The sequence below is a fragment of the Antennarius striatus genome, chromosome 7 (genome assembly GCF_040054535.1).
Source record: "Antennarius striatus isolate MH-2024 chromosome 7, ASM4005453v1, whole genome shotgun sequence".
In the NCBI taxonomy this organism is placed as follows: Eukaryota; Metazoa; Chordata; class Actinopteri; order Lophiiformes; family Antennariidae; genus Antennarius; species Antennarius striatus.
The window spans coordinates 5,697,424-5,720,889 of NC_090782.1; the positions used below are offsets into that span (position 1 = coordinate 5,697,424).

The following is a 23,466-nucleotide window of genomic DNA, read 5'->3' on the forward strand; positions in this document are numbered from 1 at the left end:
TCATTAATGGCTTTAATTCTTGTTTGATACTGTTTTAGTAAAAAAGCTCAGCATTTTAGTGGACAAAGACATGGCTCAGAAATTGAACTGTGATCATTATTGTGTCTGTGGCTACCCCTGGTGGTCAATGTTCTCCTGTGCAGGAGTTCTCTTTTGACACATATGGGTCACATTTTCATTCATTCATCCTCTACCGCTTTTGTTCGCTGTGGCGGTCACGGGGAGCTGCAGCCTATCCCAGCTGGCTTAGGGCGTGAGGCGGAGGAAACTCCGGGCGCGATGCCAGTGCACCGCGGAGCCACACAGAGACACAGACAACCACGCATGTACACACTCACACCTACGGTCAATTTGGGACCGGCCAAATAACCTGAAGTCTGTTTAGGTGCATACACACTCCCAGTATGGCCAAACAAAGTATGTTATAATGCGTAGTGAATAAAACACACAAACACACTAGACATCAACAAAAAGAAAACCAGACCGTTCCAGTCATTATTCAGATTAATTTATAAAAGAGTTCACTTGTGATACTATGTTTTAGCATACAGTGCATTATTCTACAACACAATACTTCATAATTCACAATTGAGCCCTCTTGATTTGAACAGCCTTGCCATGTAGTGAATTTAATTATGAATCCTTTGGCATACTTTAGTCAAAGACTATTGTTGAAAAACACAAATGCGACCTACATTTAAATTCTGGTTGTACACATTTTACAGATGGTTAGCACAAATAGTGGACAAAATATGAGTATATCAGCACTTAATGTGACATGGGTCGTTGTCTCCAGGTAAAAATTTTCTGATTCCACTCTGATTTCTAACATGTCACTGATGGTATACAAGTTACAAAATGAATAAAGTATTTTGTTGATATACATCATTAATATCACTGGTTTCATTCAAGTGTAGTAGTAATCTAGAGGGAAACATCCAGGCAAATAACAGTATGAGCCATAAAAAAGAATTATCTTACAGATAAATACTCCTCTGCTGGGGCTGTTCTAGCCACACGCCTGGGAATTTTTCAAGCACAGTTCATGTTTAAATATCTGAAGCGATTTAAATACAGTATGTATTGCTACCCATGCCTGGTCCCAGGGTGACAGAGTGTAGATAGAGAGAGAGAGAGACACACACAAGACGATAGGAGAGTGAGCTTTGTCATGCAAAGATGACAAGCTGCCGGAAATTTACTTGGCCTGTAAAAAAAAAATTAAGAGATTGAAGATATAGGATCAGACTTAGATCAGAGGTATTTTGACATATCACACATGAATTAACCTCGATTCAACATGACATTTGGATGAGAAAAAAACTTACTTGTGACTATGAGTTTTCTTCAATATCTGACAATGTTCCATCATTCCGTGTTAAGCACCGCCCAGTTGTCTTTTTTGTCCTGATGATCACAAGAGGATATAAATGTTTCATGTTTTTCTTAATTCCCATGGTAACATGGAAATTAAATTATAGAATTTTTGTTATAATATCACCCCTCAGTAATCACACTGAATAAAATGTTTTGATTTTATGCTATTTTATTACAACTCATAAAAGAAGCTGTTACTGTGACAGCAGTTATATTTGACCTCTGACATGACGGGCAGGTTGTCGTGAGGAAGGAGCCACATGGTGCGGTGGGCCTTGGTTCTCTGCCTCTGCAGGAGCTTTCTCAACAACCTCTTTACCTTCCGGTCTCTGGGGTCTGCACATTTCACTGCCTTCTTTGTATAAAGGCTATTAAAAGAGCACAACAATAATTGTCATTCGTGAAGTCATTCTAATTACAAATATGTATGTCAGGGGCAGCAAAGCAGCTGATGATTTGGGTCAGCAGAAATAAAAAAGATTAGATAGTTTTAGATGTTAGAAAAGAGAAAAAAAAAGTTCTTTCTCTGTGACAGAGAAATCAAACCTTGATGAAATATACAAAAAGTTAAAGAAAAAAGATTTGGAACTACTGAAAGAAATCTTCAAAGAATTAAACATATCGGCTGTATAAGAACATTTTTGTTGTTTAGACCACACAAAAAAAGACCCTCTTTCCCCAGCTACACCAGATTTCTCTGAGTTGCTGCATACAAAAGGTACTACAATGCAGCTTGATTTACTTAACTAAACCCTGCTGTGCTGACTGACAGGCTGTGGCAGGGCTCAGCTGGCTCAAACAGCATTTTCAGATGGCTTGTTATGCCCACATTTTTCTTTTCTTGCTTCCTTGGCAATTACAGCTTAAAGCCCTGTCATAACAACATGACCTGGAAAGATGACAATGCCTCTCAGCCCAGCTCTGCCCTCCTCTAACAAGCAGCATATTTTCCATGCCTGCAGATTGCTGTGCGCTCTTTAGCTCCAGGAGTGGATAGTTGAAATACTTGCATGATGGCTTGTATACTGCAGTCGGGCCCCTCTGTCTGCACCTCAAACCGCAACACGTCTTTGGTACGCACCTTACCCTGGGAGTACAACATGCAGCACTGGACATCCCTTTGCATCTGCACACCTTTACCTGAGAAAAGGTGAGACAAATGGCAGAGAGAGAAAAAGAAAATAAACAAAGAAAATTAATTGAAACTGAATGTCATGTTAATTTGAATGCGCTGGTTTGTTGCCTTCTATTTTCCAACTTTGATGTTATTTGAGCCACATCAGAGTGAAGATCTTATACTCAAACACAAACAGAACAACTAAGCAAACATCACGATGGTCACCAAAGTTTCAAACATTGTGTATTTTAACGCATGTTTTACAAATAACAATAGACATGGTGACAGGTTACTAAGTCATGAATTGGACGCATAAAAAGATATCTGTCCTGCAGAATGTGCACAGGCTTTATGGTAAATACTCACACACACATACACACAAGTCACATATGGGCACACGTATGCACAGGAATGTCAGAGGGATTACAATGGCAGCCCACTGTGCTGCAAGACACACGATGGCAGTGGAATACAAGAAAGAGAAAGTGAGACAAAGGGAGGAGGAGTGTTTGTCTTTTGTGTGGAGGGTGTGCCATGATGCCTTTCAAAGCAAACGTAAACAAAATTAAAGTGAGACGCAAGCAGCAGGACGAATGAGCACTGAAAATAGGACAGTGCTGCCTTGTTACAAACCCTCTCTCAGACACATCACCACACTTCCAGCTCTGTCACAATATTTCAGAACAGCGTTGCACAAACAGACCCCTGACAGTTGCTTTCCTCCTGTGTGATTTCAGATGCCTGTCCTCCTACGTTCTGCCCCTCTGTTTACATCCGTGCCTCCGTCCCTGCTGCTGATGCTGCTATCCCTCTTTCCCTGTTCTGCCCTGTTCTATCATCGCCATTGCTTTGTTTGCTACACTGTCCACCTGCAGGGTGTGTGCAAGTGTGTGTCCTACCTTCCACAGATGCCAGGAGGATAACAGTCAGTGAGATAACAGTCAACATCTGCAGCATGAGCATGATGAAGCTGGCAGAGAGGGAGTGAAGGATAATCTACTCTGTCACCTCTTCCTCTATGGCTGCCTCTCTTATATCACTCCCTCCCTCTTTTTGTACCTCCCTGCCCATCTCTCACCCACTCACTTCCACCACCTCTCTTTTTCTATTTTAGCGTCTTTCCCACCCCATTTATCTTTTCTTTTCCCAGTCATGTCACAGCTTACTCACTTTCTCATTCTCTATTTCTTTCACACCTACAGTATCTCACCTGTAACTCGTTTCTCTTTTCCTGCCTCTTCACTCAGGATATCAATTTTATTCAATTTGTCTCATCAGGCTTTAAAGGGGCAGTTCCCACAAAAAAAAATAAAAATGTTTTGCTCTTATCTGTTATGCTATTTTTTCATCGAGAGTATTATTGAGTAAGATACCAAGTTTTATAGTTAATGACTGTATAGATGTCTTCCTTCTCTCAAATACGATAGAACTGGATGGCATTTACGTCTTGATGTTAAAACAAGCAAAAAATAATAATTCCACAGCAATGTCTCTGTTCAGAAATCCTCTGTAAGATAAACCACACACTTCATTGCTAACTATTTTCATTCTACCACAACATATCACAGCACAAAATGTAATGAGCCATTGCGCACGGACAGGAGCCTCGTGCTTGTGAGGAATAAGATGTAAACATTGCCAATGTCTCTGTCAATTGAGTAAGCGTTCGCAGTGCCTACTTATCCTAATGCTTGGACCTCATTCCAACAGAAAGCTGTTCACATCAAGGTCTGTGAGTTTACACAGAGTAACCAGGATAGAAACATATTGTTCTTCCAGCTGTTGCACATCTGTTTCTGGTACCTTGCATTTAGTGAATGGCGTAAGGTCTAGTTCCATTAACTTATACTTGAGAGAAGGCAGACTTTTTTTGTAACGTCTAATACCTCCAAAGCACAAGACAAAATAAACAACATGGACAAACAGCAGTACTGTATAGGTTGGGGAATAAACTGACTTATGTCCTTCTTTTCATTGGTCCTAGTGTATTTGTTAAAGGAATGAAACCTAAAAGAACAGATAAGCAGTCACCCCAAAACCGTCATAGTTTACATTTAGTCATGTCTTAGCATTTTTATAGTACACAGTAATCTACAAATAATAATCCTTTATCCCAGGTTTGTAAATGTAGTACGTAAGAGTGCGAACATAAGGAGTGTCTGACATGTGCATCTGGAACTTGCAGCATAGTTATGTCCTCTGTGAGATTCCACACTAAATGCCAAACATACCTGGAAACTGTGGTAAACTGAATTTATTACCTTAACTTAATCTTGAATAACAACATATATGAATGATATTTGGTTTTAAAGGGAATGTTACAAATAGCTGAGTGGTTGGTTGGTTGGTTGGTTGGTGGATGATATGTTGTTTGTTGGTTGGTTATTGGGTTGGTGGGTTAATGGATGGCTGGTTGGTAGTGGTGGGCGGTTGAAAGTTAATTTTATTTGAATGCATTTTCCTTAAATAAATATAATCAAATATAAGTATAAATATATACAGTGCGCCCTCACTCATTGTCGATTTTTGGTAGGCGGTCACATGATACTGTACGCGTATTCTATTGGCTGACAGCACCCGGAAGTGTGCTTGATTCAGTGAGTCTTGGACTTACGTGAGACACAAAAGTGCTTTAAACAGTCAATGAGAGTGTGGGAAAAGGTAACACAGATAGAAGGTGGTTTAATATCAGTATGGGGAGGGTTCTTAGGAAAGAAAGAAGAATGGATTTTGTGTTTAAATAAGCCGTTTCAACAGCTGTTGCAGTGAGTACAAACATTTAATTTATCTAAGTTTTCATATTTAATGTTCTTGTAATTCAATTTAATTTACAGTATATCAAATCAATTAAAATAAAATAACAAATATACTAAAAATGAAAATGAAAAATGTAGCCGCAAGAGGACACAAGCAAGTGTCTTATTGTGCCGGTCCCAAGCTCGGATAAATACAGAGGGTTGCATCAGGAAGGGCATCCGGCGTAAAACGTTTGCCAAATCAAAGATGCGAATCAAACCTATGACTTCCATACCGAATCGATCAAGGCCCGGGTTAACAACGACCGCCATCGGCGCTGTTGACCTACAGGGCGCCGGTGGAAATTGGATTCGAAGAAGAAGGAGAGGAGGAAAGTGCGTTCGCTCGAAGAAAGAGAAGAGGAACACCAAGAGTATAGGACCGAGAGTAGGGACGTTGAATGTTGGAACTATGACAGGAAAAGGTAGAGAGTTTGTTGACATAATGCAGAGGAGGAAGGTAGACATACTGTGTGTCCAGGAGACCAGGTGGAAAGGTAGCAAGGCTAGAAGTTTAGGAGCAGGGTTCAAGTTGTTCTATCATGGTGTAGATGGAAGAGAAATTGAGTAGGAGTTATCTTGAGTTTGTTAGTAATGTCCTGGAGGTAAAAAGAGTGTCGGATAGAGTGATGAGTCTGAAGCTAGAAATAGAAGGTGTGATGTTCAATGTTGTTAGTGGGTATGCTCCACAGGTAGGATGTGAGCTGGGGGAGAAGGAGAAATTCTGGTTGGACTTTGATGAAGTGATGTAGAGCATGCCTAGAAGTGAGAGAGTTGTCATTGGTGCAGACTTCAATGGACATGTCGGTGCAGGAAACAGAGGTGATGAGAATGTGATGGGCAGGTTTGGTATCCAGGAGAGGAACGCAGAAGGACAGATGGTAGTTGACTTTGCAAAATGGATTGAAATGGCTATAGTGAATGCTTTCTTCCAGAAGAGGCAGGAACATAGGGTGACCTATAAGAGTGGAGGTAGGAGCACACAGGTAGACTACATCTTGTGTAGACGGTGTAACCTGAAGGAGATCAGTGACTGTAAAGTAGTGGTAGGTGAGAGTGTAGCCAAACAGCATAGGATGGTGGTGTGTAGGATGACTCTGGTGGTGAGGAAGATGAAGAGGACAAAGACAGAGCAGAGGACAAAATGGTGGAAGCTAAATAAAAGGAAGAGTGTTGCATGACTTTTAGGACGGAGTTAAGACAGGCTCTGGGTGGCAAGGAGATGCTTCCAGATGACTGGAGAACTACAGCTAATGGGATCAGGGAGACAGGTAGGAGAGTACTTGGTGTGTCATCTGGAAGGAAAGTAGATAAGGAGACTTGGTGGTGGAATGAGGAGGTACAGGAGTGTATACAGAGAAAGAGGTTAGCTACGAGGAAGTGGGACACTGAGAGGACTGAGGAGAGTAGACAGGAGTACAGGGAGATGCAGCGTAAGGTGAAGGCAGAGGTAGCAAAGGCCAAACAAGAAGCTTATGATGACTTGTATGCTAGGTTGGACAGTAAGGAGGGAGAGACTGATCCTATACCGGTTGGAAAGACAGAGAGATAGAGATGGGAAGGACGTGCAGCAGGTTAGGGTGATTAAGGATAGAGATGGAAGTCTATTGACAGGTGCCAGTAGTGTGATGGGAAGATGGAAAGAGTACTTTGAAGAGTTTATGAACGTGGAAAATGAGAGAGAAGAAAGACTAGAAGAGGTGACTGTTGTGGACCAGGAAGTAGCAAAGATTAGTCTGGATGAAGTGAGGAGGGCATTGAAGAGGATGAAGAGTGGAAAGGCAGTCGGTCCTGATGATATACCTGTAGAGGTTTGGAAGTGCCTAGGAGAGGTGGCAGTAGAGTTTCTGACTGGGTTGTTCAACAGGATCTTAGATAGTGAGAAGATGCCTGAGGAATGGAGGAGAAGTGTGCTGGTGCCCATTTTTAAGAACAACGGAGATGTGCAGAGTTGTGACAACTACAGAGGAATAAAGCTGATGAGCCATACAATGAAGTTATGGGAGAGAGTAGTGGAAGCTAGACTAAGGGCAGAAGTGAACATTTGTGAGCATCAGTATGGTTTCATGCCAAAAAAGAGTACTACAGATGCAGTATTTGCTTTGAGGATGTTGATAGAGAAGTAGAGAGAAGGCCAGAGGGAGCTGCATTGTGTTTTTGTAGATCTGGAGAAAGCTGATGACAGGGTGCCCAGAGAGGAACTGTGGTATTGTATGAGGAAGTCTGGAGTGGCAGAGAAGTATGTTAGAACAGTGCATGACATGTATGAGGACTGTAAGACAGTGGTGAGGTGTGCTGTAGGTGTGACAGAGGAGTTCAAGGTGGAGGTGGGACTGCATCAGGGATCAGCTCTGAGCCCCTTCTTGTTTGCCATGGTGATGGACAGGCTGACAGACGAGGTTAGACAGGAATCTCCATGGACTATGATGTTTGCAGATGACATTGTGATCTGTAGTGAGAGCAGGGAACAGGTGGAGGAGAAGCTAGAGAGGTGGAGGTTTGTCCTGGAAAGGAGAGGAATGAAGGTTAGCCGCAGTAAGACAGAGTACATGTGTGTGAATGAGAGGGACCCAAGTGGAAGAGTGAGGTTACAGGGAGAAGAGATCAAGAAGGTGGAGGATTTTAAGTACTTAGGCTCAACAGTCCAGAGCAATGGAGAGTGTGTACAGGCAGAATGGAACAGGTGGAGGAAAGTGTCAGGTGTGATGTGTGATAGAAGAGTTTCAGCTAGAATGAAAGGAAAGGTGTACAAAACTGTGGTGAGACCAGTGATGTTGTTTGGTCTAGAGACAGTGTCACTGAGGAAAAGACAGGAGACAGAGCTGGAGGTAGCAGAGATGAAGATGCTGAGGTTCTCTCTGGGAGTGACCAGGAAGGATAGGATCAGGAATGAGTACATCAGAGGGACAGCACATGTTAGAGGTTTTGGAGATAAAGTCAGAGAGGCCAGACTGAGATGGTTTGGACATGTCCAGAGGAGAGATAGTGAATATATTGGTAGAAGGATGCTGAGTTTTGAACTGCCAGGCAGGAGGCCTAGAGGAAGACCAAAGAGGAGGTTTATGGATGTAATGAGGGAAGACATGAAGGTAGTTGGTGTGAGAGAAGAGGATTCAAAGAACATGGCTAGATGGAGGCAATTGATTCGCTGTGGTGACCCCTGAAGGGGAAAGCCGAAAGGAAAAGAAGAAGAAGACTAAAAATGAAAAAAAAAAATCTTGCTCTTCTGCAATGTGTGTAGAGACTTGTGTCCCTGCTGGAAATTAGCCCGTGTTATACATGATAGAGGTGATGCAACATCTAGTAGTGTGTTAGTGTATGTCTGCATCTCGTTTCTCCAGCTGTGGTGTCATAAATGATGGTAATTTCAGTCGGTTTCATTCTGTGACGTAGATGTGTGACGACCATAAAGGTGTGGCTGCGAGTTCTTCTGTGCCAGTGACAATAAAAGGAGTGGGGCTGACGCTGGTTTTTGTCCCATTTGAGAGAAGTTATTAACAGTAAAGTTCTGAACGCTACATTGGTGGCAGCGATGGGAGCCGCTTACAGTATTATGGGATGTATTTATTCACGTTTGACTAAGGAGAACGTCACTGAAGGCCCACCACTGCTTATTGGTAATGGTTTGGTCTATCGGTTGGTTGGATGGTTGTTTGGTTGGTTGGTGTGGGTTTCCATGGGTGTGAACATTGGTGTAGATCCAGATCATAATCTAAATCCACCACGTTTAAATGTTTGGCTTGGCTATTTAAATTAGGCTTGACTGATTTAAAGGGCCTGTTTTGACAAAGTTATGCATTATACTTGGTTGCATTCTAGTTTGTTTGTTTGCATCTTTATGGGTCTGTTTGTTTATCTCCAATTTCTGTTTATCTCAGATTTCTGTTTACGGAGTTTGATGAAATTTTATATCAAGGCAGATCTCGGTGGAAAGAAGAACGGATTACTGTAGTTTTTGAGGAAGATCGAGCAGGGACAATGAATTTAGATCACTGTTTAATGTTTTCATGAAAAGCCCTTTCTTTTACCTTTAGCTGGTGTCAATACAATGGCCCAATAATAGGCAAATTAAAATAGAAATACCAATACATGATGGTTCACCACAGTGCACAAATGGATTTCATTTTCCAGTTTGGGGAAATTAGAATATACATTTGGAAGGTAGTATATTTTATGCTATACCCTGATTATTAAACAAATGAGATCTTCAACATAGTAAAAAATAGAAGCATGTATATTTTTATTATTTCATTCCACTCATACATAATTGGTTCCTTATCTTACAATGTCAGACCTGCAGCCAAAATCCTGGGGTGGGCTTTGACAGAGACCATTCCTTTAAAAAGATGGATCACAAATGTACAGTCTTGTATGTATAAACCAAGGAGTCTCACAAATATCGAATGTCTTCTCTCTTCGTCCTCGTCTGACCTGAGATGGTCATTCCTGCCTTTATTTCATCATATCTAGACTCTTGTAACTCATGCATTCAGTTTAGGGCTTGAAAGCTGTCCTACCCGTTCAGCTAATATGAAATGCAGCTGCAGGGCTTTAAACAAACAACAGTAGACAGGTCTTCTTTTAGCATCTCTACCCAATGGGGTCCTGTGAGGTATACAACTGATTTCAAAATGTTTTCATTATTTTAAAGGCATTTCATGTCTTATGTCCATGCTGGACTAGTGCTCCCACATGAGGACACAGTGTCACATGCTCATTCAAAGTCATTCTGGCTGTTCCAGAATCCTGGCTGATGACAAAACATGACTGCGTGTTTTCAGTTCAAGCCCCTCAACTCTTCTCCTTGCCTAAGGAGCTGAGGTTTGGAGAATCAGAAAAATCTTACAAAGCTCTTTACACAATGAATCTCTTCACGAGAATTTTGATTAATTTTTGAACACTTTCAAATATTTTTGTCAACATTCAGACTTTATTTCTGACATTTCTTTTGGATCCATCCTAATATGTTTTGTGGCAATCTAACTGTATAAAGAACGTCGTAGCTGCTTTTAAAAATGTGACAAATATTTTTTGTTCAAGTTTTCTTTAGCACTTCCAATAGTTTGAAAGGTCTTGGAGTCAACATGAAACCCATTCATTTTTTAGTCAAACTGTTTTTCTTGCTCTTATTTTTTATGACTTGGCTTCTGAGAACCCACCAATGTCAATAAGTCTAATATATTTGCCCAATAAAATGATTCAGATGTAAGAAAAATATATCTTTGAAGCTTCATCCCACTTGTCCATAAATCAAGCTACAATTATTACCTACTGAAATGTCTATAACAGAAATACCACATGAATAAACTGGAGGCTCCATGTGACAGTCAAGAATCTACATCTTTCATTATAGAGGTTTCAACAGAAAACAGCATCAGGCCCTGATTATGCAGAGAAAAAAAAGGAATTCTCATGCAATGGATTTTTAAAGTCCTATTTCAACCTGACATTTTGGAAAAGAGTAATGACGGCAATGCCAAAGTCAAATGTTACCACCAACAAGTATTTGCCTCATCCCACTGCTGACACATCATATTGACATGCAATAACATAATTTGATATCTACAAATGAGGTGTAGTTCTTATCAATATGTAAGTGCACACTGCCTATTCTTGCAGGTCTGCCACACTACCTTAGGATTAATGCGTCAGAGGTTAGATGTGCCTAACTTCAACTGGGAACACCACAAGTCACTGTTAGCGCCTAAAACCCCCACTATAATCTACACAGTGACATGTCAATCCAGGATAATCTAGTATTTGACATCATAAACAATAATCATGTAAATGGACACTTGAAGTGGGGGAGTGACATGATTTGACCTCATGAAATCATGAATAACATGATGTCACATGATTCGATTTGAGACAGACTAAAAAAATTGAGGAGACCAGAGACTTTCTTGACAATCCCTGATGAGAGATTTAACATGACATGAAAACATGACTTTTTACAAGGTCTAGACTTGAAGTACGACTTTAAATTTTGTTGAATTTTCACGGGTCTCATGAAGCTGAGAAATTATATTAAATAAATATTTTTTCTAAGTTAATATTTTGAGATACTTCAGTAATTCTTCATACCTGGAACCCTATTCCCAGTTTTCGGAATGTTCTGTTAATCATTAGTGGTTTACTAATGATTAACACAAATATGGTTTGAATTAATGGCAGATCTGCACCTAATGCTACTGGAAATAGATCTGAGCTACATTAATCACCTGAGTATTCTGATTTTTATTGACCAGTATTGGATGATAACATATTACAAAATATTTTCAGGCTGTCTTAAGTTTTGTGGTGGAGAAAAGCTTGTCACTGGTTTCACACACCTCCATATTTGCCTCATTTCATTCATTACTTTAAGAATCCATCATTACTTTATTGCACAGAGAAGAAGAAAGCTACACACTCAGTGAAGTGAACCAAACCCTCCAGCATCTCCAGGAGGCCATACCACCTCTTCTTATCTCAGGCTCCTCACCCTCTGTAAAGAATAATGTGGCTGATCCCGTCAGCCTTACGAATCACTTCTATAGCTTTTACTTTTGAGTACCCACATGTTGTGAGTCTGTACACCTGGACAGAAGATATTTTAATTGCTCTAAAGATATGCAAAAAATGTATCTGGCTCACAAGCCGACCAGTGGTCATGTGGACGGTATGTTTTTGCAGCTGACATTCCAACCTGATTTCTTGGGTCAGTTTCATGAACAGTTAACACCACTCCCAACACACACACACACACACACACACACACACACACACACACACACACACACACACACACACACACACACACACACACACACACACACACTTCTACACTAACCTCGCCCCACATTGCACAGATGACATATTTTCACATTCAAGGTTTGGATACATTATCCCATAAAGAACATGTGGTTAACTTGTTGTCTGAATATTTCTGAGATCTTCCAAAAATGTTTTAGGTGCCAAACAATAATTTGTTGAATGTTAAGATCTGTTAAACCACAGGAACTAAGGCAGGGCCCTATCAGTGTTCACTTACAAAATATATTCATTACACATCCTGCACTGGTATCTCAGCAATATTACTTTGCAGTGACTCGTGTTTCCAACTTCCCTCTGCCAATATGCTTAAAGTATGTCCAAAGGATCTGTGCAAATGAAATGTGATGTATTGTTTTCCTTTATATGCTTGATTTTAAGAATTTTTAAAAAAACTTTTTACAACATTTTCCAAGCTCTTAATTTATTTTTTTCATGGAAGCACCTCAGTGGTTTTACTGAGACTGTAAGTCATGCAAGGAAAAAAGAACATTTGGTGATGCATTCCCATGTCTCTCTGTTTTTGTTTTTTTTAATCATAGTTCTTCTTGATGATGAATGATCATCATAAATAAGATTGTTCCATGTTAGATCATTTACAACAGAACTGACTGAAAAAGATAAACTAACCTTTTCACCGTCTAAACATTTGATTATAGCTGTCAAACTTTGATGTCGGTCCAGCAGAAATAACTTGAGGGCAGATTTCTCCATCCATCCACCCATCTCCAGTATCTGCATCAGCCAGAACAGAATTAAATGCAGCCGAAAGACCCATTGTATTTTAATTTGCATTTCAACATGTTTGCTGATTAGTTGTCAAACTGGACTGACTTTTTGGACACCAAAGAGAAATAGAAGGGCTGCCACCCAGAAATTACTCACATTTAAAAACATGTTTTACATTTAAAATCCCCTATTTTAACTAACAAGTGGAATGAACATGATATTGTGCCCTAAAATTTTGGAATCTGTTGTAGTCAACTATCCAATTCAGATTGTCTGTACTTACAAGGAATTTGACCCATTAACCATAGAATTAGCAGTATTTAAGACAAAAGTATGATGATTACAAGGGAGCTTTGACATGTCCTACATACAGTGAGGAGCATATATACTTACACCTCCTGCGATTTTGCAAGTTCTCTCACAGAGAAACTAGGGAGGGGCCTGAAATTTTCATCATAGATGCATCATAGACACTGTGAAGAGACATAATCTTAAAAAAAAAAATAATAAAAAAAAAAAAAAATCGGGAAATCACAAAGTATGATTTTTCAATGATTTATTTGTATGTTACTGGGGTTTTAGCTTCTAACAAGAAGCGTAACAGCTAACAAACAAGCCAAAAATTTAAAAACAAGTGAAACTGTTTGTGCTCATTTTTGAAGATGAGACCGTCATTACTGTAATTGGCTTGTTTTAAACTGTTTATCCATCATCATAAGATTTTTGTTGTCTCTTCGTCCTATTCTACGTTTCATACATGGAATACATTTCTATCTGCTCATCCCATGCAGGGTTGTGAGCGGGGGCCCATCCCAACTGGTTGTTGATGCTAGGGGAAACACACTGGACAGGGCTACGTACACAAGTCACCAACAACCATTTCCTGCTCAGATACACACTTCTAGAAAACTCAATGAGATTGAAGGTTTTTAAAGGGAACCACTGCGGACACAGAGAGCACCCCCCCCCCCCAAGTTTCTGCCAAAATCAAGAGTACCCCTTTTTACTTTTAAAGACTGATTGATTACCTTGCCCTTACTGTTATCGATACACCTTCATCACTGTTACTGAGAAATAACTACGTACAAACATTATATGTTATGTATAATGACTACAGTAAAAGGAGAAAAGAGAGGTTCTGTTGGTTTACAGTCATGATTTGGGGGTTTATTATGGTGTAACTGAGATCAAACAGTTTTGAATGAAAACAATCAACCAGGTAAAGAAAGGATACACATAGAAGTATTTGAACAATGTATCAGTGACAATGCTCACCATTATGCACTGAAGTTGTACAGTAATTACCGACAGACACACAAACATGGCTTACACAAATTATCATTGGTCAGTCACACATTTTTTTAGTTTGACCCCTGAATATCTTCAAAACTTTATAGAATGACTTGTTTTTTTAAAGGGGAAAAAAATTCTATGCTATTACATTAAAATCAGTCAAGACAAAGATAAACCATCTAAACTGAAAATATTCAGGAGACCACGTTCCCATCAATACGAAGGAAATAAGCCAGTCCTAGTTTTATTGTTCATGTCCTGCTGTGGGAAGCAGGAGGCTCCACATTTTCTTTTCACATGAGATTTCCTTGGTGGAATGTCTTTATTGATTGTGGAAATAAAATAAATTCTAACCCTTCAACATGAGATTATATTTTATTAGAAAAGAGCACTTCATGTTCCACTGTGCCAGTCAGGCATTCCTCTGTAGGGAGTTGACTGGTGCTCTTCTGGATCCAAACTTCTGTGCTTCTCACAGTTCTGTTTCATTACTCCGTGAAACACTAAACCCAGAAAATCAGCTTAAACACACTCAGCCATTTATTTTGAAAATCCCCATTACAAAAACTTGTGGGGTCTTGACTGTGCTTAGTGTGTGAAACTGAACACTTTTGATGTATTTTAACAAATGGTGCAGGAGGAACAACACACATCTCATTTGTAGAGAGATTCATTCGTTTCTAATACAAACTCTCATGTAGCAGTCAGTGTTGTGCAAGAAATCTAATCCCTCTATCTCATCTCAGTTTGGTAATTTATGCCCACCCAAAAACTTGCTGTGGCTACAAAATGGAGTATAAAAATTATATTGTATAATATTTGGGTGATTATTCACAAAAAATAACTTAATATCACAGCTATAGCTATACTGAAGAAATGTCAAAGCTGTGTTGCAGTGTTTCCCCATCACATGGAAAGCGCTGATCAAAAGGAAAATCAAAATGAGATCGATCACAATTTTTAGTCCTTGTGAGAAAAATAATTTGATTTGTTCAGCATCTCAACCACACAGTTGTTAAGGAGTCTTGTTTGCAGACTCAAAATGGCCACATTTTATGACCATATTAACATAAACTTTAAGTGGACATCTGACTAAACACATGGCACAGTAGTGACAATTTAAAAAAAAAAACTAAATAAAAGCACATGGCAATTGTGCTGGTGCTCTTGTATCAAAACATCCTCATGTTCATGTTTTAAAGACGTTTTTAAAAAACGATTAATTATTCTATGCGTTAAAATATGATGTGGAAAAATGTAATAATGAAACTTTGCCTCAAGTGGATGTTTTTTTCAATTATTCTAAAGTTATCAGAGCTTCATAACAACACAAATCCAGTTGGAGCTCTCAGGGGAAATGCCAAGTACAATACAAATACTTTTTAAATTCACAGATGTTATAAGCATTAGTATAATTCTTGCAACCTTGAATCAGTTTTGTACAGCAATAAAACTAAGATGACACAAACACCAACGACTGACCTGATGTTAGGTTCCCACCTTGAACTAAAGGGAAACCCATAAATAAATTGACATTCCATTCACACAATAATCAGAGACAGAAATATTTGTCCTGGAATTTGCTTATGAATAATTATAGCCGCGAACATGCAGATGAAGACCGTTTCACAAACACTGGTTGTTAAAACTGTCATTTATTTTGTTTTGTCCGGTCATATTTTATATATATTTACAAAACATTTACACCTTACCACTGAAATATTTTCCTTTAGGTATGACAAAAAATTTATGGCACATTGTAGAAAAAACTTTTATGAATATCCAGTTCAGAATTTGACATTAAAAAAAGCATTACAAATGTCCCTGTATCGTACAATTCTTAGACAGTTGCAGATATTGAATGGTCTCCTGTCCTGAAGCACCGTTTAATCTAATGTGCCTACAGAGAAAATAAAGAAGAATTAGTATAAACTGATCAAATTTGTAAGTTCTGATGAATGTAAACATATCTGCATGAGCATGCTGTATATTACATCTTTAGTATTCTTTTGTTCTTATTCTAATGCTGTATTACTGAGTGTAACTGATGATGCACTCATTAAAAATCTAAAACTAATTCAAACTCAAGTAATTCTTGACCTTTCAGCAGGGCTCACCTTCGAGGAACGCAAATTCATCAATGGCCTCTATCGCGTTGTCTGTTGGAGGACAAAATCCTTATTACATTTCCACTGGCAAAACCCACTCTGTATTAACTTTTTGTGGGAAATGAATCATACTTTTGAAGTTGTCACAACCAGGTGCTTGAAAACTTTTAAAATATTTTCACATACTTACCCAAATCTTTTCTCTGCAAGGTTTTCCTCTTTCCTTGTTGGGCATAAACCAGCGCATCTTTAGCGATCATTTCAACAAACAACTCCTGCGCAAAAGAAATATATATTATTATTATTATTAACATAATAAGGATGACGCACAAAGTGGAGATTTTTAAAGGACTAACTTTTTATATTTCTACATTTATTTATGTGTATTTATTGACCTGTTTGTTCCAAACAGACACAGACACAGATTTACCGTGGCTTTGGCGATGATGAACACAGACTCCTGGCTGGCCAGAGACACGTCTGGGTCGGTCTTCATGAGCGCCTTGATGCGGGACAGCGGGAGTTTGGACAGCCGGCTGTGCGTCACGGCGGCAGCGGCGGCGGGGCCCGTCTGCTGCGGGCTGCTCTCCTCTTCCGCCTCGGCCCCGTGGTTCTCCTCTTCAACCCCGCACCGGTCAAGGCCGTGCTCTGTGGGGTTCACAGGTGAGGCCACTGCTGCTGCCATTTTCTTCTGTGACGTGATTTATTCACACAGAGGTCACTATCCTTTTTAGTTACATTTCGCAGATGCGAATCAGCAGCGCGCCAGTACGTTCTTCCGGTGTGTCAGCGAGAGCTCCCCGCTGATTGGACAGAATACGATCCTGCCCCGCCCTTTCCTCTCCCGCCAAATAACGTCGTCGATCATTGGACAAACTGCAAACTAATCTCTGCCGATTGGGTGCCAGACGAGGCTAGACAAGCAACAGTCTTATTCTTATTCTTATTCTTATTCTTATTCTTATTCTTATTCTTATTCTTATTCTTATTCTTATTCTTATTCTTATTCTTATTCTTATTCTTATTCTTATTCTTATTCTTATTCTTATATTTCCCCTGCCAGGTAAGTACTGTATAGGTAGGTAGTAGGTAGTATTTCACACTTACCTGTAATTTCAAACGTACAATAATGTTACTATGACTAAGCCATTTATGCATTCACCCTACCCCACGGTTCCAATATATTTTGAAAAATTCATCACAGTTGTTATGAAACACTTCTGAGAATGAACAAATCAATCAGCTGATTAATGTCAGCTGATAAACAATAATTGAAACAGAAAAGTAAACCTACAATGAGTTTTAAGTTCTCACATGCATTTACGGGAACAAGCTGTCTACTTGGTCCTTTCAAGTCCTTCCTGCAATCAGTTGGATTCAAACTTTTGTTGTTGACATTTGTGATCAGCCTTCCCTTAAAATGTACTACATTAACTGAATATCTAAAGTGATAAAGCAACCAAGGGGCCAAGAATTAATCCCGTCCCGATGCATTTTGACCTTTGGCTGAAATGCAAAAAACATGTAGTTATTATTCGATTATTTTTTAAAAACAAGTTGTAATTTTTTTTCTTGTCATTTCAATCAATATTATGTACAACCCTAATATCGTACAACCCCTATATGTGAATATTTCCCTCTCCCTTGTGTTTTGAATTCAAGGTTGCTTTCAAAGGACTTTTCTGTAAGAGAAATAGATGCTTTTAGAAAGATGGAATCAGAAGAAATACCAAATGTTTTTTGAGACAAGTGCTACAATATTACATAATTTCATGTAATTTATCGTAATTAAGAAAAACATGATCTAAATGTGTTATTCAGTATAAAATCTAACATGAAGTGTGATTACTTTATTCTTTAAAAGTGCACATGTGTCATGTGTATGTTAGTTGTGTTAGTCTATGTCAGATAAGTCAGTCGTCCACTAATACACTGTGTTAATAGGATTGTAGGGAGTGACTTAGTCCTCTGAAGTATCATTCACCTTTCCCAGTCAGGTGCTGCAGCCTGAGGGAACAACATGAAGGACCCGCAGCTCCCAGGTAAGTTCAATGATTCATAAACCTCAGAATTTTGTCTTTATAGATATGTTACTACAAGACTTGTATTTTAAAACTTGACAATTTTACCTTTTAAAAGACCATATTTGTGAAAAGGCAAGAACTCTAATTAGTCACTGTAAAATATCAAAGAATTATTTCCATTTGCTTCTCGTTATCTGGTTTGCCCTTTAATACATTAGTAAAATGGATTACTGTGAACATTTATGATCCTTTGTCATTTGTAATCGCTTACTTGGTAGATTACAAAAGTTGAAAAAATATTTTATTAGAAATTCTTCCGCATTTCAGTAAAACAGCCAGCACAAAGGTTTAGAATGGCTAGGATCCAGTAAAAATGATTTGCAATCACATATTTAACAAAAGTATTAAAATCACCAAAGTTGCTTTATTATTCACATTTCACAGTGTGAAATGGTAGTGATTTTATTCTTTAATATACACATTAAAACAAAATACTTGCAATACAAAAATGCTGGAAAAAATCAAATTATATAAACAGTTCTGTCTGTCTGTTATGTATATATGCATGTATGCACTGCATAAAAGACTGACCTCAAACCCTGATGAGATAACTATGTAACATCTCACCCTCATGCTCATTTTCTTTATCAGAATCTCCCTGCAAAAACAACAGGAACAGGATGTTTGCATTTAAAAAAAAATCAAGCAAAAATAATGTTCGATTGAGCAATAAAAAACAAACCACCCAAATTGCAAAGGAAAAAGTGCCTCAAAACTATGTATACGTAAGATGTGTTCCAAGAGCAGAAAATGCAGGACAAGGTGATACAGCCTACTCTTTACCATCATTTAACATAAAAACAAACATTCTGGAAAAGATTTTCAATATAAACACATATTAGAATAAAATACAAAAGCAAAATAGAAGGGTGTAAATATTTGTAAAATAAATTTTCAAAAATGAGAGCTACCCTTGCATTGTGAGAAGATATTTCTTGAGGTCATTCGAACACACAAAAATATATTTGCTAATTGATTTAAAATCTACATAATAACTTTACTCCTTTTTGTCATCTCATACACCACACGATCCAAATGAACCGACACAAATTAAAGACAGGTCAGAGTTGAGATGGAAAGTTCAGACGTCTCACATGCGGTAAGACTGGACGAAGTTCGTTAACATGGAGGTTAATCTCATTACTAGTGCTCTATACATAGAGCAGCTACACTATTTCTGCACCCTGTGGGACTTGAAGAAATAAAAATATAATAAGAAGTAGGTGTTATATAAAAGTAATCTTAGTCGAAAGTACATTATTCCCTTATTGTCCTGTTTAATCTCGTTATTGAAACACAGTCCACATGCTTATTTTCCTACTTTCTTTAGCAAAGGTACACACAACTGCTAATTTTAGATTCTTTCTCGTTCATTTATTTTCAAGCCATCAAATCTCGTCTATGGCCAAAGCAGAAAGGCAGCAAAAAATCCAAAGAAGAGGCTCCAAAGATGGAGAAGATATCCAAGCCCCTGGTGTCTGGGGCCATGTGTTCAATCCCACAGCTGACCCAGGCAGAGAGGATGAAACAGTCACCATTTGACAGGCTCGTCTACGACATGGCCCACAACGAGAAAATCGTCAATGATCTGATGCTCGGCAGAAGGGTTGGCTTCTATGAACTGCGCGGAGAGATTGGTCAGGGAAATTTCTCTACAGTCAGGTTGGGCATCCACGCCTTGACAAAAGGTCAGAAACGATGTCTTATAATGTGATTTTATTATATTCATGGCTTCATTTCATGTCTTTTTCATATCTACTATCGATCCTTGTTCAGCCTAGACAGATTACGGTATACAGATTGTTTGAAAGCACAGTGCTACATTGTTATTATGTGAAGCATGCTCCTTCCTGAGCTGGATGGACATCATTTTCCTTTGTGTTTATGGAGTTTATATTACAGATCTGTGAAAAAACTGACCACCAAATAGGCATTCATTCAGATTTTTCCTCATTCACTCGTAACAATGACTACCACTCTTTGATTTTCCCCTCTACAGTCTAAAATATCTCTATCTTTATTCAGACCTTTGCCTTGTTAGATGTCTCTAAACATGTCAATGACCCACCTCCTACTCTTTTAACTCAGAGAGAGTAGCTGTCAAAATCATGGACAAGATACGCCTAGACAAGAGGAAACAGCCGTTGACATCATCAGAGATCAGCTGCATGGAGAGGCTGTGCCACGCAAACGTTGTTCGGCTGTATGAGGTGTTTGAGACCAGCAGGAAGCTGTATCTGGTGATGGAGTATGGCAGCGGTGGAGACCTCTTCTCTAGAATTACCACCAGAGGGAAGCTGAATGACGTAGAAACAAAAATAGTCTTTGCCCAAATAATCTCTGCTGTTCAACACATGGTGAGTTTATGTTCATTGTAGGTATTCTGTGTGTATTCATGAGGTATTCATGATTAAAATAGCTTTAATTTAATAGCTTAAATTTACAGGCTGATTTTGAAATTATCCAATTTTTTTCGCAATTCAGTTTGTCCATTTTTTGGTCATTTTAGTTTGAAATGTAAGGTTTTGCTTACTATTCTTAACGTTTCATAGAAAGGTGACAGAAAACTAAAGGAGACTGTAGTTTCTCAGATTTAAACAGGGACAATATGATTCAATGGTCAACATCTTTATTGCTGACAAAATGACCCATAATTTTGTAAAAGAATATTTTAAATGTGACAAGTCATTCATTTGGTTGTGAGATTACTGTTCGAGTCAACCATTTTACAACAGTGGTGAACAAATACAAATATGATTCAGTTGTCTCTTTGTTAATAATGATGAATTTATGGAAGGAGTTAATAGATAATTAAATAAATTTATGGTACATTAACAATTGTTTCAAATTTTAATGTGACAAATAACTAGTAACAGTTAAAGTCTTGCGGTCAGTAAGTAAGTGGAAATTGACATTTTCATTCTACAGTACACTCAAATACACAACCTGAATATTATTTTCACAACTGAAGATTATGTGAACAGCAATAATCAATACAAGGTTATGTGTGCACACAAACATGATTATTTAGTTATTTCACTCTGGATAAATATAAGATGTTGAAGCAGAACCAACTGAACTGTCCTTAATTTTTGTGACATTTCAGCATGACAAGAACATCGTCCACAGAGACCTGAAGGCTGAGAATATCTTCTACACCACCACCTACTGCATCAAGGTGGGAGATTTTGGCTTCAGCACGGACAGCGGCCCTGATGACCTTCTCACCAGCTTCTGCGGCTCACCTCCGTACGCTGCCCCCGAACTGTTTAAGGATAAGGGCTACATCGGACGCTATTCAGACACATGGGCTTTAGGTATTCTCTTGTACTTCATGGTGACGGCCACTATGCCCTTTTACGGGGACAGCCTAGGAAAGCTGAAGCGCTGCATCCTTCAGGGGGCCTACAGCATCCCTGCTTATGTGCCTGATTTGTGCCAGCTGGTCATTAAGGGCATGCTGCGGCCTGTGCCTGCCGATCGCACGTCTCTCACACAGATTACAAATGGTGCTTGGCTAAAGGGGATTGAATACCCCCGTCCATTTGTCATGTTGCCCCTTTCCCCAGCCCACTTTGCCAACGCTGGCCAGGTTCTGAGTTCAGAAGAGCAGGAGGTGAAGGAGTTGTTGTCAGACCTTGGCATCATGACTGTCCATTTCCAAAACAATCCCTGTCTGGACTGTAGGAGCCCACTGACAGGGACCTATCGGATCCTTCTCCATCGGGTCCAGAAGCGGAGGTCAGTGGAGGCTGTAGGCTATTCAGCACTTTCCCCTGATGATTATGAGAATCCTACAAACTGGTCTGTCACACCTATGTGCAAACACTCTCCTTCGTCTGTCTGTGTTTTACTGTAATGAGAACAAACACTGGATTTAGATATGGCTACACTTTCACCATAAACATGAGACCTCACTGAAACTCAGTCACCCCTTCAGGCTCCCATAATGTGTTCTGTTCTACAATGTAAGTCAGTTACTGCTTACATACTAAGAGACTGTATATCAGTAATTGCCTATGGCTTTCTGATCAGATTATGTCGCCAGCTGCTACTTTACTGATGCACAACACGCATTTATCAGTTACCACAGGACTATCAGCCTTACTCAAACCGTCTTAGTCAGTGCATACATCTATTGGACTAATCCCAGGTCACTGGTAATCCTAATGAGAGACACTGAGAACATGCTTGACCCAACAGAAATAAACCTGAGAAAGACAACATGTCCTGGGAATAAAAAGTAACCAAGCCATGTGCGACAAGAACGACACATAGAAGAGTTTGTTGTCATCAAGAGCTTTATTATATTGAAGAAAATTATCACTAAATTCTATAAGTATTATATTAAAAACCTTCTGAATATTACACACAGTTTATGATTGTTAGAAAAACCCAGATGCACATATCTTATTACTGTCTATTTTAAGTATTATGTTTATGCGTCCTTGTGCATTAAGGCAACACATTTATAAATTCTATTTGATATTATCACTCAAATACTTGTGATCTCTGATTGTCTTTCAAAAATTGAAAATGAATGAAAAAAATTCTATAATTCCAAGTCTGTGTGATGTGATTGTAGTTTCCAGCTCATATTCCTTACAATAAAGCTCTTTTAACATATATTTGCATTGGTGCCTCTGCTGCTGTGCAACCAAATCAATGTCAGCATTTCCTCGTATGGACACATGATGCTCATGCAAGACTGAACTAAGAGATCATCAGCAAAAAAGATAGTGAGAAAAAAATGAGAATTTTGTTCAATTCAATTCATTCATTTATTTATTTTCTCAACCCACTTCATTTACTTGCGCAGGTCGCAGGGAGCTGGAGGCTATCCCAGCTTGTCTTAGGGCGTGAGGGAGGGGGAAACTCTGGGCGTGACGCCAGTGCACCGCAGAGCTACACACAGACACTCAAACACGCACACACACACACACACACACTCACCCCTACGGTCAATTTGTGACCGGCCAGTCAACCTGAAGCGTATGTTTTTGGATGTAGGAGGAAGCTGGAGATCCTGGAGAGAACCCACGCAGACACAGGGAGAACATGCAAACTCCATACAGAGCAGGACTGTAACCTGGAACCGCCTTGCTGAGCGGCGACACCGCTACCGACCGCGCCACCGTGCCGCCCTCAAT

The 23,466-nt window shown here is 39.2% G+C and overlaps 3 protein-coding genes and 1 long non-coding RNA gene across 4 annotated transcripts; 2 read left to right on the top strand and 2 right to left on the bottom strand.

Annotated features, from left to right (window-relative positions):
- Positions 1–492: 492 nt before the first annotated feature.
- On the bottom strand, positions 493–3,527 carry ccl44 (chemokine (C-C motif) ligand 44). Its single transcript, XM_068319148.1, has 5 exons — positions 3,394–3,527; positions 2,388–2,517; positions 1,598–1,745; positions 1,329–1,407; positions 493–1,207 (listed from the first exon to the last, which is right to left on the bottom strand). Exons 1-4 carry the CDS (start codon positions 3,455–3,457, stop codon positions 1,369–1,371), a joined length of 381 nt encoding a protein of 126 aa, XP_068175249.1. The 5' UTR covers positions 3,458–3,527; the 3' UTR covers positions 493–1,207; positions 1,329–1,368.
- LOC137598708 (uncharacterized) lies at positions 2,390–17,105 on the top strand. Its single transcript, XR_011036723.1, has 3 exons — positions 2,390–2,527; positions 16,645–16,895; positions 16,967–17,105. It is a non-coding gene; the product is annotated as an uncharacterized lncRNA (long non-coding RNA).
- Positions 15,820–17,021, bottom strand: pole4 (polymerase (DNA-directed), epsilon 4, accessory subunit). Its single transcript, XM_068319147.1, has 4 exons — positions 16,663–17,021; positions 16,423–16,507; positions 16,242–16,283; positions 15,820–16,024 (listed from the first exon to the last, which is right to left on the bottom strand). The coding sequence occupies exons 1-4, from the start codon at positions 16,915–16,917 to the stop codon at positions 16,011–16,013; spliced, it is 396 nt and encodes a 131-aa protein (XP_068175248.1). The 5' UTR covers positions 16,918–17,021; the 3' UTR covers positions 15,820–16,010.
- Positions 17,106–17,304: 199 nt separating the features above from the next.
- Positions 17,305–23,134, top strand: LOC137598704 (serine/threonine-protein kinase NIM1). Its single transcript, XM_068319144.1, has 4 exons — positions 17,305–18,274; positions 19,702–20,004; positions 20,405–20,673; positions 21,423–23,134. The coding sequence occupies exons 1-4, from the start codon at positions 18,253–18,255 to the stop codon at positions 22,173–22,175; spliced, it is 1,347 nt and encodes a 448-aa protein (XP_068175245.1). The 5' UTR covers positions 17,305–18,252; the 3' UTR covers positions 22,176–23,134.
- The last annotated feature ends 332 nt before the right edge of the window (positions 23,135–23,466 follow it).